The 13706-nt window shown below is 34.9% G+C and overlaps 1 protein-coding gene across 2 annotated transcripts in view; it reads right to left on the bottom strand.

The window, feature by feature from the left end:
- CAMK4 (calcium/calmodulin dependent protein kinase IV) overlaps positions 1 to 13706 on the bottom strand; it is a 211176-nt gene that overhangs the window by 88036 nt on the left and 109434 nt on the right. For both annotated transcript variants that reach the window (XM_059062179.2, XM_067031433.1), the window contains exon 3: positions 9760 to 9838. In XM_059062179.2, the coding sequence (XP_058918162.1) occupies positions 9760 to 9838 (79 nt within the window). The remainder of the gene's footprint in view (positions 1 to 9759; positions 9839 to 13706) is intronic.

Genomic DNA, 13706 nt, shown 5'->3' with positions numbered 1-13706 from the left:
TTACATATTCAAGAAGCTTATGACTTTGTAACCTGTCAAATAACAAAACCAAAAAGTACTCCTGGAAATATTAGCATTTAAGTCTCATTGGTTACATCTTGGGGTTGAATCCCTTACTGAGGATAGCTTTGAATAGGGGAACACCTAGACACTCTTAGAAGCTTTAGCTCCTTGATGTTCTAAGACAATTAAGATTTTCAGATACCCTGGTTAATATTGTTCAAAAATGCTAAAAACTTCCTTAAAGAAAGGAAAAGAACAGGCTGTAGACACAAAAGTCTTTTAAGTGACCCTAAAAGTGATATAATTATGCTCTGGGGCTGGAATAGGAAAGAGATACAAGAAATCTTAATGATTTAATACATAGCTTCCCTTGAACCCAGAAGCCAATGTGGTAAGAACAGAGTGAGGGAGAAACAGCTCTGAGAGAGAGCTGAATTTACACTGAATATTTACTCTAAAGAAATTCTTTTAAACTAAAAGAGACTACTAAACTGTAAAAAACTAAGATATCTTTGATTGAAAAATTTAAGTACTTCCCCCCCAGATATCCAGTTGGTACCAGATCCAGGAAGAATTTTAATCATCATAGAACGCAAAGAATACTTAAATTTCTTTTTTTTTTTTTGCAGATATAAATATGGTAGGTAAATTGTGACACTCATCCATATTCCCCTTCATAAAATACGTCAAAATTTAAAAGATGATGATAGTAATCTTGGATCCACTTTGATTTATCAATAAAAGAAATCATTCACAGCCTACAGTACTTCAGTATGTATGTCACACCTTGAAACTGATCATGACACCCAAATATGTCCTGATGCTATGATGGAAAAACAGTTCTAAACTATTCTGATCTCAAAATTTCAAGCAAAAATCCTCCCAGTGACAGCATGGTATTCTGTGGGGGAAAAAGCATTGTAGATATAACTACACATTTGATATATTTTTCAGACTTCTGGGGTAGAGATAAGTATGAGTAGCTTTGAATGTACTCAATGTACCCTGTGATACTGACACTTAACAGCAGAGAGCAAACCGGAACTCCATGTACACAGCCACACGTGGGACCATCACTGCATCCTACCTATCCATAAGATAAAAGGCAAAGAGAGCCACACCCGGCAATGTTTTGTACATTACACACTCCTTCATTATTCTTCTTTCATTTGTTAGTGGATATTGTATATTGAGACACATTAAACTAAGGTTTTAATAACATTTGGAAAAGAAATATGTTGCTTGTTTTCTCTGCACACAGGAAACTCTTGCTCACTCAGTGTGACTTGAACTGCACTCAGCTTCTCTGTGTCTGTGTGTCAACAAAGGCTTTTTCATCCTTTATCAGATAAGCAAGGAGCAACATCTAGTTTCAGTCCCAGATCTGGGTCATGCTTATTCTTTACTTTTTTTTTTTTTGGTCTTTTTCTCTTTCAGGACCTAGCTGGTATCAATAGAAAGGGCTCAGATTTGGGACTCAAAAGTCCTATGTTCAAATTCTCCATGCTATTGTGTCCTTCCGGGAAACATCCCTTCTCTAAAACTCCCTTAAGTAAAACAGTCTCATGAGGCATTGTTGTGTTAACATATGAAAGGGGCTACTACATATTGTGGAATAATTAAGTATGGGTCCCATTCTTATTAGCATTATGCTTCTTTACTGTTAAAATTGCTGGAGTGGCATGTGGTGATTTGAAAATGCTTACTTAAAAAAAAAAGCTGTTGTAAGCTAATTCAATACTGAAAATTATTTGGATCTCTTCTAATCAATATCCTTTGCACACAGTCATTCATTTCCTCTCTTTCAGCAAATTAATGGTTTTGGAGTTCCAGGACTTGATCTTTTCTTAGCCTTCTTTCTCTCTGCTCTTCTTACATTGTCTGGATGAATACAGCTTTGACCATCATTCAACTTTGTACCATAAAGAAATATAAAAATAAAAATTTGTTAAAATGTTTTTCCCTGTTAACACTAAGATTATAGCTTTTCCCCTTCTCACTAAGATAGGAATCCTAAGTTTGCTTTGAGGCTGATCTACCTGTGTTCCTTCTCAGCTTTCCTGGTTGTGGTCCATCAGGCACCACTCCCCAACTCTGATCTCCTTGGGCTCCTCTCAACTTTCCTGCTGCCCAGCACCTCTCCTTTGGTTACAAGGTCTTTCCCACTCAGTTCTCTGAGAAGTTTCTAGTCTCTTTCTTCTAGTAGGGTATGGTAACATAAGCGCCTCCTCTAAGATTTCATCTGGTTTGGGCCAGTTAGTCACCTCCTTTTTTGCCTCCATAGGCTTCATATAAAGGGTGAAGATCACTTTAGATCCAACCACTCACTACTTGTAAAAGTACCAGAAGGTTGGGACTTCCCTGGTGGTGCAGTAGTTAAGAATCGCCTGCCAATGCAGGGGACACAGGTTCGAGCCCTGGTCGGGGGAGATCCCACATGCCGCGGAGCAACTAAGCCTGTGCACCACAACTACTGAGCCTGTGCTCTAGAGCCCGCGAGCCACAGAGCCTGCACACCACAGTTACTGAGGCCCGTGCACCTAGAGCCTGTGCTCCGCAACAAGAGAAGCCACCGCAGTGAGAAGCCCATGCACCACAACGAAGAGTAGCCCCCGCTCACGGCAACTAGAGAAAGCCTGTGAGCAGCAACGAAGACCCAACACAGCCAAAAATAAATAAAATTTAAAAAAGAAAGTACTAGAGGGTTAAATGTGATCACTTGAGTAGATGGTGTAACTGCAAAGTATGTTTCTTTCTGAGTAATAGCACACAGGCCAGTGCCTGTATTCTCAATCTCTCTCTCCCTACTTCCCTTGTATCAGCTTGCCTCTGGATTATGTTTATTTTTTAAAAGGCAACAAATTGCCTGTGAAAGATCAATAAAATGAGAGGATAGATAAGTGAGCTGAATTGTGACAGATTCTAGCAGCATTTCTATCAAGAAAGAAAACAAATTAAACTGCAACGACTAGTTCTCTGCAAGAATGTTCAGACTTCCAAGTGGATCTTTGAATGGTAAAACAAACAAATCAGGCCAAGATTTTAACATTCCACCCTGCTACCTCTCTTCTCTTGTAGACATATACTTGTCACAAACTGAATAGAAATATTCCTATTCCTATTCCAGGAAACCTGGTTTAATAGTCCCTATGAAAATCAATAGGTTCCAACTGACAGAATGCTTGAAGAAGTTTCACTTCACTTGACACAGCTTGTTATCAGCAAGCTACTTTCCTTAATGTGTTCTGAGACCTCAGTTGGGCCCAAAAAGTCTATTTGAGCTAGTAATTTATTATTCTCCTCTCCATCACTGACCAAGGGCGACCCTGACTCTACTTCTAGAGCATACCCATTAATTGTTAAAAGTAGTTATAGCAGTGTTTAATAGATGCATATCTTTAACACAGATTGACCTAGCCATCTCTCTTACGTATATCACAGAAATTGAAAAATGAATGGCCTGTGATCAGTTTTCCATGTTCCCAATGGTTAGATAGAAAGAGACAAGAGCAGGTAATCCTCATTTTACCAAGTGGTATAAATGTTATTATTTCTGTTTCAGAACTGAAAAACCTGAAAACTCCTCTAATGGAAACATCCTGGAGATTCAACTACCAAGAATTCGAGAGAGGCCTGTGTACATTCTGTAATTTAATCTACAGCAACTTTTCAAAGTCTCCTGCAGCATCAGTAACATACTCAAAGAGCTAATTCATAAGAACATAAGGAAAAATGAATACAAATTAAAAACTAACTCATAGAATGATTAGCAAGTCACAATGTGTGGCTCTTCAACTAACTGAGAGGAGGACAAAAGGCCTCTTTTATCCTTTAGCACTTAATGGAAATTTTATAAAAGTTAGGAACATTTACTAGGTGAATGCTAATTAAATTATTCAAGAAAAGCCTTTCCAGAACTCTATAGATAACTTTACATTACAATAACTAAAATATGACAAAATTTAGACCTAAAACAGCTTCTAAACCATGGATCAAGTCACAGTGCTCCAATATCAAGAATCAGAATAGAGCAGTAGTAGGGTTGAAAGTGTTCCAAATCTAGGAATCACAGGCATCCAAGATTTGTTTAAGTATGAGGTCGTATGACCAGAAATCTCTAGTGTCACATTAAATTTTATTGATAATAGTAAAATATATACCCATTTTTAGCAGATATTTTAAAAGCAATCCCAAAATGATATAATTAGTTTATTCATACAGCAGTATACAATATGTCTGGTGCTGCTTACTGCTTAGTTTTCAATCAAGCTAATGAAAACACGAGAATTACATAGAATGAGCTGGTACTATTATAATATAAAATATCTGTGTGGACCCATTACAATTTAAGAACAATGTTCACCATTTATTACATGCTCCCTAGGTGCTGAGAAATATTTTACATAAGTTATCTCATTTTAATTGTCACTAAAATGCCACAGGCTAGATGTTCTTAAACTTATTTCACAGATGAAGAAACTAAGATTGAGAGATTTACATAACTGTTTTAGGGTCACACAGGTAGTAAGTGGCAGAAGTGATCTTGAACTCAAGTTGTCTGGCTCCACAGCCCATGATCTTACCCCACAACTACATAGCCATTCTTAAGGAGAGTCAGAAGACCTATACATTCTGAACTTATACACTGAGATTGGCTCTCAGACTCATAAATTCTGAATTTACACACAGATTAATTCTTAGACTCAATACTGGGTATTTCATGAAAGGATTTTATCTGAATGCAATCTTTTTCAAGAGTTGAGCCACATGGCTAGAAATGTCATCATGATTTTAGAATTCATATATTTGTCTTCAAAATTCCAGGGACACTATAAATGATTGATGATCATAATTTTCTTAAATCTCAATCAGTTCTTGAAAATGAGCCATATTGATAGGCCTGAAGTGTGATTATTTAGACACACCCTAAGAGATGTACTCCTTAGGAAAAGAGATAATGCCTGTGACTCATTCCTGAAGTAGTGACTCCATTATCACCAAAACTCTTCAAGTTGTGATTCCATTTAACTCAGCAAAAGTCAGTCTGGACTGAAGGTTCCATCTGCATAATTTGTTCAAACTTTGACATTTTCTTGAATCTATTATTTTCCTTCTGTGCAGTTTTAAGTTCAGCATATTAAAAAGTCATGTAACATCGATAAAAAGGTCCCATCTTGTAAATCACTTATTGTCCTACTACCCGTGTCTGTCAGGATCTTTTAATGCCCCAAAGTTGTTCATCTGCGGACGCAGCTTAGAAAATCTTTCTACTCTACTTCAATTTCTTCTAAATATCGCATAAAACGGAGATGAGGAAAGGCTCATGAGTGAAGGAAAAAAGGAAGCCTTGTTTCCTTCACCCTGGATTCATTTTACAAAGTTCACAGTAAAAGTTTCACTGATATCTGCAAGCCAATTATATACAAGGTAATGAGGTATTTATGGGCAACAAAAATGGCACTGCCTGTGAATCTGTAACTTTTAAAATAAAAGGTTACAAAATGGGTCACCTTTCCCAGGAGGAGAGTAGGTATGGCACTCCTAGTGACTTGATGAGTTCTTCAGTCCAAGGATCTCTAATACTATGTGGAAAAAAATTTTTTAAAATGAACAACCAAAAGAGCCCTTCAATTCATTTTCTTCTCTTGTTTACTCTCACTGCCCTCAAAGCTTTATCCTCATTAATGACTTGATGAGACAAATGGGTATTGTTTCCGGAAAAGTCCAGGATTTTCAGTATAGTAAAAAGTTGGTTCAATTATCATTTTCTGTTTTCTGGCACTTCAATACTTCTATAATAGAGAGTCACTGGTGTTTATCAGGACATTTAGAAACTGTAAGATCTTGTAACGCTTTCTGAATGTCCAGAGAAAAGTTATGTTGAACAGTATCTCAATGTTGAAGTTTGGTTTAACTCAAATTTTTTGTTATGAGAATTTTCTCTTATACTGAAATTCTGAAATCCAGCATGGACACTAGTATACTGTCCTAAATTTAATAACTATTGATTTTCGCCATATATTTTTTTCTCTCTCTCTCCCTATATGTGCACACACATACACACATGCACAGTTTTCTTTCATTGTGAACTATCTGAAAGTAAGTTGCAGACATTAATGATGTTGGTCGATATGTATTTTAATGTATTCCAATTCTAGAAATTGTAGTTGTCTATAGATAAAGAACATGGTATTATATCCACATACAAAATATATGGTAACTTATAATATTTTTATTATAATTACATATTAAGTTCCCACAAGGATATTTTATTAGCTAAAATACCCAACTGTCTGAACATAACAAGCTACTTTATGTTTATTATCAGTATTAATTCTGTCCTGTACTTGACAACCATTGGAATGTGGATTTCTCCATAAGAGTAGATGCTTTAGTCTGTCTTCCTATGGATAAATTAGAGTCTTTTGTCTATCACTCAGACATATGAGTGCTTAATGGATTGTTAATGACAAGCAGGGTGTTTTATAGGGGGAATAAGTCCCTTATTGCCAATGTAAACTAAATCCTTCCTAAAATATTAAGCTATGAGAAAGGAACATAATATTGCCACAAAATAAAATTTGGGTAAACTGTCCTGAAACAGCTTTTAAACAGATCCTGGGGAAGAGGATTATTGTTATCAAATAATTAACTTGTTGAAAAGATAGGGAACTTTTCCTGGACTTAAAAACATTTATATATGAATCTAATCACCTATAAAATGGATAGATTTTCTTATGTTTATTAGTTTCTTGAATGTGATAAAAGTTTTATTCAACTTCAGATAGATTATTGAGTGGAATATTTTGAAATTCACCTTAGACGTCCTCTTTTATTGATAGGATTTTGGGTGGAATTGTGTTCCCCCCTCCAAAATATGTTGAAGTACTAACCCCCTAGTCCTTAAAAATGTGACTTTATCTGGGAATTAGTTGTTGTAAATATGGATAGTTAATTTAAGATGAGGTCATGCTGGAGTAGGGTGGGCCCTAATCCAATAGAACTGGTGTCCTTATAAGAAGAGGGAAATGTGAACACAGACATGCAGAGAGGGAAGATGATATGAAGACATGCAGGGAGAAGACTGCCATGTGACAATGAAGACAGAGACTAGAGTGATGCAATGACAAGTCAAGGAACATCAAGCATTGCTGATGGTCACCAGAAGCTAGGAGAGAGGCATGGAACAAATTCTCCATCAGTGCCCTCAGAAGGAATCAACCTTGCCATCCCGTCTCCTTGATTTCAGACTTCTAGACTTCAAAACTGTAAAAGGATAAATTTTAATTGTTCTAAGCCATCCAGTTTATGGTAGTTTATTACATCAGCCCTATGAAATTCTTACAGATAGTTGATAGATGATAGACAGACAGATAGATGTAGATAGATAATCTTTCAAACCTCTTAAGTTTGGGTCTAATCATAAAATGAGGACCCAAGGAATTATCCAATGAAGTGGTATAGAAGCCCCAAAGTTGTTAGTTGAACCACATAAAATTGTCATTTTTTTGTAGGTCAAGAATACTTTAATAGATGCAGTTTTATGTGGCTCAATCTAATAAATAGATTACACAGGTCATTCAAGTTTTCTGAAGCTCACTTTCCCCATCAAGAGCAGATCTTTAACTGAATTTGCTAGAAGATTACTTTGTTTCCCCTGCATCACTTTTCCTCCATAAATAGATTCTTAGTCTTAAAATAAGATCATAGGCTTCATTCATTTCATTTGGATAAGGAAGTTCTGTCTTCATGACCTATATAGAATTAAACACTGGAGGCAATTTCTCTTTGAGGTTTTGCCTGATATTCCTCTTGTTTATACATCTCTGGACACGGTTGATTCTAGGAGACAATGCTGGGAATTCCATCTAATTTATGTTCAAAACTGAGGTTTCTCCAGGGGATTTCTCTCACTCCATTTGGTACAACAGTAACTGTGTTTGACAACATCTGCCTTACTGCATTGCTCTGCAGTTCCATCTGACACTTGGTTCCCATCCACATTTTCTTCATGCCTGTCTTCTGAAGAAGATGTTTCCACAACAGAGGTGGAGGAGAGAAGACAGGGAGGGCAAATCAGAGCTTTACTTTCTCAATGAATAAAAGTCATGAACCCACCAAGTGTCTTCACTTGTCTCTTATTCCAATTCATCCAAAGATTTTTTTGACATAAACAAATATTCTCTAAACCAGCCCCCTGTCCTTTGGGATTCTGAGTATTCACAAGTCATTTCTGAACACTCATTTTCCTAGATGTTTATATAGCTAGTGCCTTTCAAAGTTTCCTCAACTATGAAAATAAAATAACTACACACAAATTTTACTGACAATTTTTTAACCAGCAAGAAATGATACAACCAAGTCCAAAAACATCTCTTGTGTCACTACTGCTAAAGCATGCCAATATGTTTTCATAAAAAGCAGATGTTGAACAGGAAATTCTATTTCATAAAATTTTAATAATCCTTAGTTCAAATACATTTTATGACTATAAGAAACTGATTTAAGAGAAAACTCCAAAGCTTATCAATCAAAAGCTGCCTCTACATTCTGGAATCATTGGTTACTCCGAATAGGAAATCCAGAATAAAGACCTTATTAGGAGCAATTGCCATTTAAACTGTTACCTTCTTCAGTTATACTGTTCTTGGTAGTTGAATGGCCTTAAATTCTAACAGATTGTTTGAAAATGTCATTCTACTTCTACTTGACTGAAAACATTGTGCCATTATTCTCTTCTTCATTATATGAGAGTCTAAAATTTCCATGCCAGACAATACATAAACAGTTGGTGATATTAAGCTGACTTTAGAAAAAAAATCCCTTGGGATCAAGAAGAAAAAAAAAAATCCCTTGGCCTCAAAGACGTATTATTTGACTTCAAAAGTTACAGTATGTCTCTCCTCAGCATATGTTACATCTGGGTTTTCAGAAATATATATATTTCACATATTTGTTCACATAAAATTTCAGAAAGGAAGAATTTGCTATAAAAGAATATGTTGTCTTTTTGTGGTTTTATAAGGGGAAACAATCTAAGGATAGAAAGTATAAGTAGGGCATTACAATGACAAATATTCTCTGGGGCACAGGGAGTATAAAAATGCCAGTATTACATGCTGGCATTTGTATTTTGAACTCTCACCTTAGCATTTCTTACTTATTGGAGATGAGCCTAAGTAACTTTTGCCCCCTCAGCTCACCTACAAGTTTAGGGCAAAAAAAAAAAAAAAAAAAAAATCCTTCTTGTTCAAATATGAACTTCTTCGATGAGCAGGTTCAGTCCCAGATACATTAGCATTTGCCTGGTTGTACTTTATTGAAGTAAACCCACATTTGAAAATCAAGTTAGAAGCTGATGACTTCTTTAACAAATGCATCTATTTGTGTTTCATTTAGATATTTTTAAATAGCAACCTTTTCTAGTATACTAAATTGAGATTGGAGATTATATAAATGTACATATATATCTGAAAACATGACAGGTATAAAAAGCAAAGTTTACCTGGCAACTCTAAATGTCTTTCCATTCCATACTTCTCCCCACAACCGTATCTAATTTGAGATCCAGTTGCTTTCAAAGAATCACAATTTCCATCAAAAAACCACTCATTTGGCTGCACTCTCATAATCATGATTCAAATGAGTTAGCCACACATAGCAGCTCTCTGGCCCTTTGTCCTTTGAATGAGGGCTCCTGCCTTCTCCAGGTCACAGATCCCTTAGAGATGCTATTATATAATGAAATAAACTTACTGTTTTCTTTAACACTTTGAGAGCATAAGGCTTCTGGGTCCCCTTCTGTTTGCATCTGTATACAATGGATGTAGCACCCCTTGAGGGGGAAAAAGACAAAAAGAAAATGTTATGCTTTGGACAAGAAATTAAGGGGAAAGCTTGAAAATAAGTATGTCTTACAGTTACCCTCATAACTGACAAGTGTTTATAAGTTCTATTACAGGACTGGCCCAACTGTTGAGAGAATTTTTTCCTTATAACTAAAGATAGCGTGCTCTGATTTTCCTGTCTGCTCTTTTTCTCCTAGCTCAACACTATACAAGTAACCTTCCTAAGGCTGTTGCCTTCAGTCATCTCTGGAGAAAAGTAAGTCTTACGGTTTCAGGGAGAGGGTTTAATTTCAGCACTAGGCTGTAAGGGTCAGGAAAGGCTCCACTACTTGGAAAGTGTGCTGGGGACGCTTGAGAATTTACACCACTTCATTTGGTTCCCTGGCATTCTCCCAGAGCCAATATTAGTCCCGTAGAGATACCGGTTCCTTCATCTTGGTGAGTACTGCTACCATTTACTCACACGTGCCTAACAAAAATGATTATATGAAATGTCCAGGAGAAAATCCTATTAAAATGGTCAAAGATATACAGAGAAAAAGTAAATTTATCCCTCTATAAAAAACTTGGAGCAGTAGAGAAAGTTTTTTACTTGTAACGCAGAATAGTAAGAAGAAACTCAATGACTATCTTTATGTATGTGATACATGTGCAAAGTTACTAAAAAGAGAACATTAAAAAGCAGGACATTGTGGTCCTGATGCTTCCTCTCCAGTCATGAGAGCAAGAGAACAAGACAGAGATAAAAAGAGACGGAGCAGGCTTAAGTACAACCTTAGAGAACTTCAGATAAGTCTTAAAATAAGATCTGTTGAAGTAAATCTGTCATACTTTGAAGATTAAGCCAAAGGACATCTCATGATACATTCAGTCCAGTGGTTCTGAAATTCTAAGAAAGAACAAAATAAATATACAAATCAAGTATATTCCTAGCTACCCACGCACATCAAATTTTTAATACACCCAGCAAGAGTCAGGAACTGGTGGTGTAAATGCTAATAGGTAAGAACAATTTCAATACATTTTTTAAAAACTGTGGTAAGATATAACATATACACAAAGAAATAAAGAGTTGCAACGGAATAAATGGAGGTAAACATAAAATTCTATTTTCTTTATTTTTAATTGCTCTAAATGATATCTATATAAAGCAAAAATATTAATTCACTGTGTTTATGGCATATGTTAAAGTAAAATGTATGATAACAATAGCACAAAGGATGGGAGAAGAATTTGAGAAAATACTGTTAAGTCCTTATATTACATGTTAAGTAGTATGATATTATTTAAAAGTAGGCTCTGATTAATTAAAGATGTATATTATGTAACCTAGGGCAATTAATAAAATAATTTTTAAAAGAAAAAAATCAATAATGAAGCTAAAATGGAATAATCAGAAATGAAATGTTGGGGAACAAAACAAAATAAGAGATTAAAAAATAAAACAACTAACAATATGGTATATTTTAATCCAATCATATAAAAATTACATTAAATGTAAACTTTATAAGCATATCAGTTAAAAATAAAGATAATCAGTCACATGTTACGACAGACTCCACTTAATCTTCAGTATCAATCTGTAGCAATGACCTAAACAAATAATTCCATGTTGTTTTAAGAAAATTTTGTTTATGCTGAAAATCTACCACACTAGGGTATCCTCCAAATTTTCTGTCATATGTAAACTCATTCAGCCAATGACTTGTTTGTAATAAATGACTTATTACTTCAGGTTCAAAAAAAAAAAAAAGATCATCAGATTAGATTGAAAAAAATAAGACCAAACTATACACCATATACAATAAACCAATTTTAAACATAAAGGGTAAATAGGTTAAAAATAAAATGATAGACGAGGGATACTATGAAAACACTAAACAAAAGAAAGCAGGAGTAGTTATATTACTATCATGTCAACCAGACTTCAAAATAAGGATAAAGATGAACATGACTTAATTATTACGGGGTCTATTCCACAAAATGACATAACAAATGTAAATCTGTATGCACCTAACAACAGTGCTTCAAAACACATGAAGCAAAAACTGATAAAACTGAACAGAGAAATAGACAAATCCACAGATACAGCTGGAGACATCAACACACCCTCTCAGAAGTTAATAGAGAAAGCAGAAAAATTACCACTGAGGACATGGAGGACATGAACAACATTCAACTAAACTAAGTTAAATAACATTTAGAAAACACTACACAAAAACAGCAGAAAACACTTTCTCTTTGAAGTTAAAAGATTCATATACTTGATTTCCTGACTTAGTATAAAGCTACAGTAATCAAGAGAGTGGTATTGAAGGAAGAATAAACATGCAGACAAATGGAATGGAAAAAAGAATCCAGAAATAGTTGTACACATATATGGCTAATTGGTTTCTCACAAAGGTAAATAAATAGGCAATTTGGTGGAGAAAGGACAGTTTCACCAAGTATAAATAGTGCTGGAACAACTGGATACACATACGTAACAAACAAAAGCAAAAACAAAAAGCCTTTATCCAAGCTCACACTCTATGAAAAAATTACTCAAAATGGATTATAAATATACATGTAAAACCTATAATTCTAAACCTTAAAAAAAAGAATAATATTTTGTGATCTTTAGTTAAGCAATGATTTCTTACATACACAGCCCAAAGCACAATAATTCAAAGAATAAAAAAATAAATTGGACTTCAGTTAAATTAAGAATGTCTGCTTTATGAAAGACACAGACAGGGAGAAAGTTTTTATAATCACATATCTGATAAAGGACTTGTACCTAGAATTAGAAAGAAACTCAAAGCCCAATAATAAGAAAGTAATGCATTTTAAAGATGGGTCAAAGATTTGAATATATACTTTACCAAAGAAAATATATGGATGGCAAAAAGCACAAAGAAAGATGCCCAACATCATTAGTCATTAGGGAAATGCAAATTCAAACCACAATGAATCACTGTAGAAATCAAAGAGGAAATAAAAAAATACCTAGAAACAAATGACAATGAAAACACAGTGACCCAAAACCTATGGGATGCAGCAAAAGCAGTTCTAAGAGGGAAGTTTATAGCAATACAATCTTACCTCAAGAAACAAGAAACATCTCAAATAAACAACCTAACCTTACACCTAAAGCAATTAGAGAAAGAAGAACAAAAAATCCCCAAAGTTAGCAGAAGGAAAGAAATCATAAAGATCAGATCAGAAATAAATGAAAAAGAAATGAAGAAAACAATAGCAAAGATCAATAAAACTAAACGCTGGTTCTTTGAGAAGTTAAACAAAATTGATAAGCCATTAGCCAGACTCATCAAGAAAAAAAGGGAGAAGACTCAAATCAATAGAATTAGAAATGAAAGAGGAGAAGTAACAACTGACACTGCAGAAATACAAAGGATCATAAGAGATTACTACAAGCAACTATATGCCCATAAAATGGACAACCTGGAAGAAATGGACAAATTCTTAGAAAAGCACAACCTTCTGAGGTGGAACCAGGAAGAAACATAAAATATAAACAGACCAATCAAAAGCACTGAAATTGAGACTGTGATTAAAAATCTTCCAACAAACAAAAGCCCAAGACCAGATGGCTTCACAGGTGAATTCTATCAAAGAGCTACACCTATCCTTCTCAAAAATCTTCCAAAATATAGAAGAGGGAGGAACACTCCCAAACTCATTCTACCAGGCCACCATCACCCTGATACCAAAACCAGACTAAGATATCACAAAGAAAGAAAACTACAGGCTAATATCACTGATGAACATAACTGCAAAAATCCTCAACAAAATACTAGTAAACAGAATCCAACAGCACATTAAAAGATAATACACCATGATCAAGTGGGGTTT

This window comes from Kogia breviceps, chromosome 4, assembly GCF_026419965.1.
Source record: "Kogia breviceps isolate mKogBre1 chromosome 4, mKogBre1 haplotype 1, whole genome shotgun sequence".
NCBI lineage: Eukaryota > Metazoa > Chordata > Mammalia > Artiodactyla > Physeteridae > Kogia > Kogia breviceps.
This window is presented reverse-complemented; position numbering and strand designations above follow the sequence as displayed.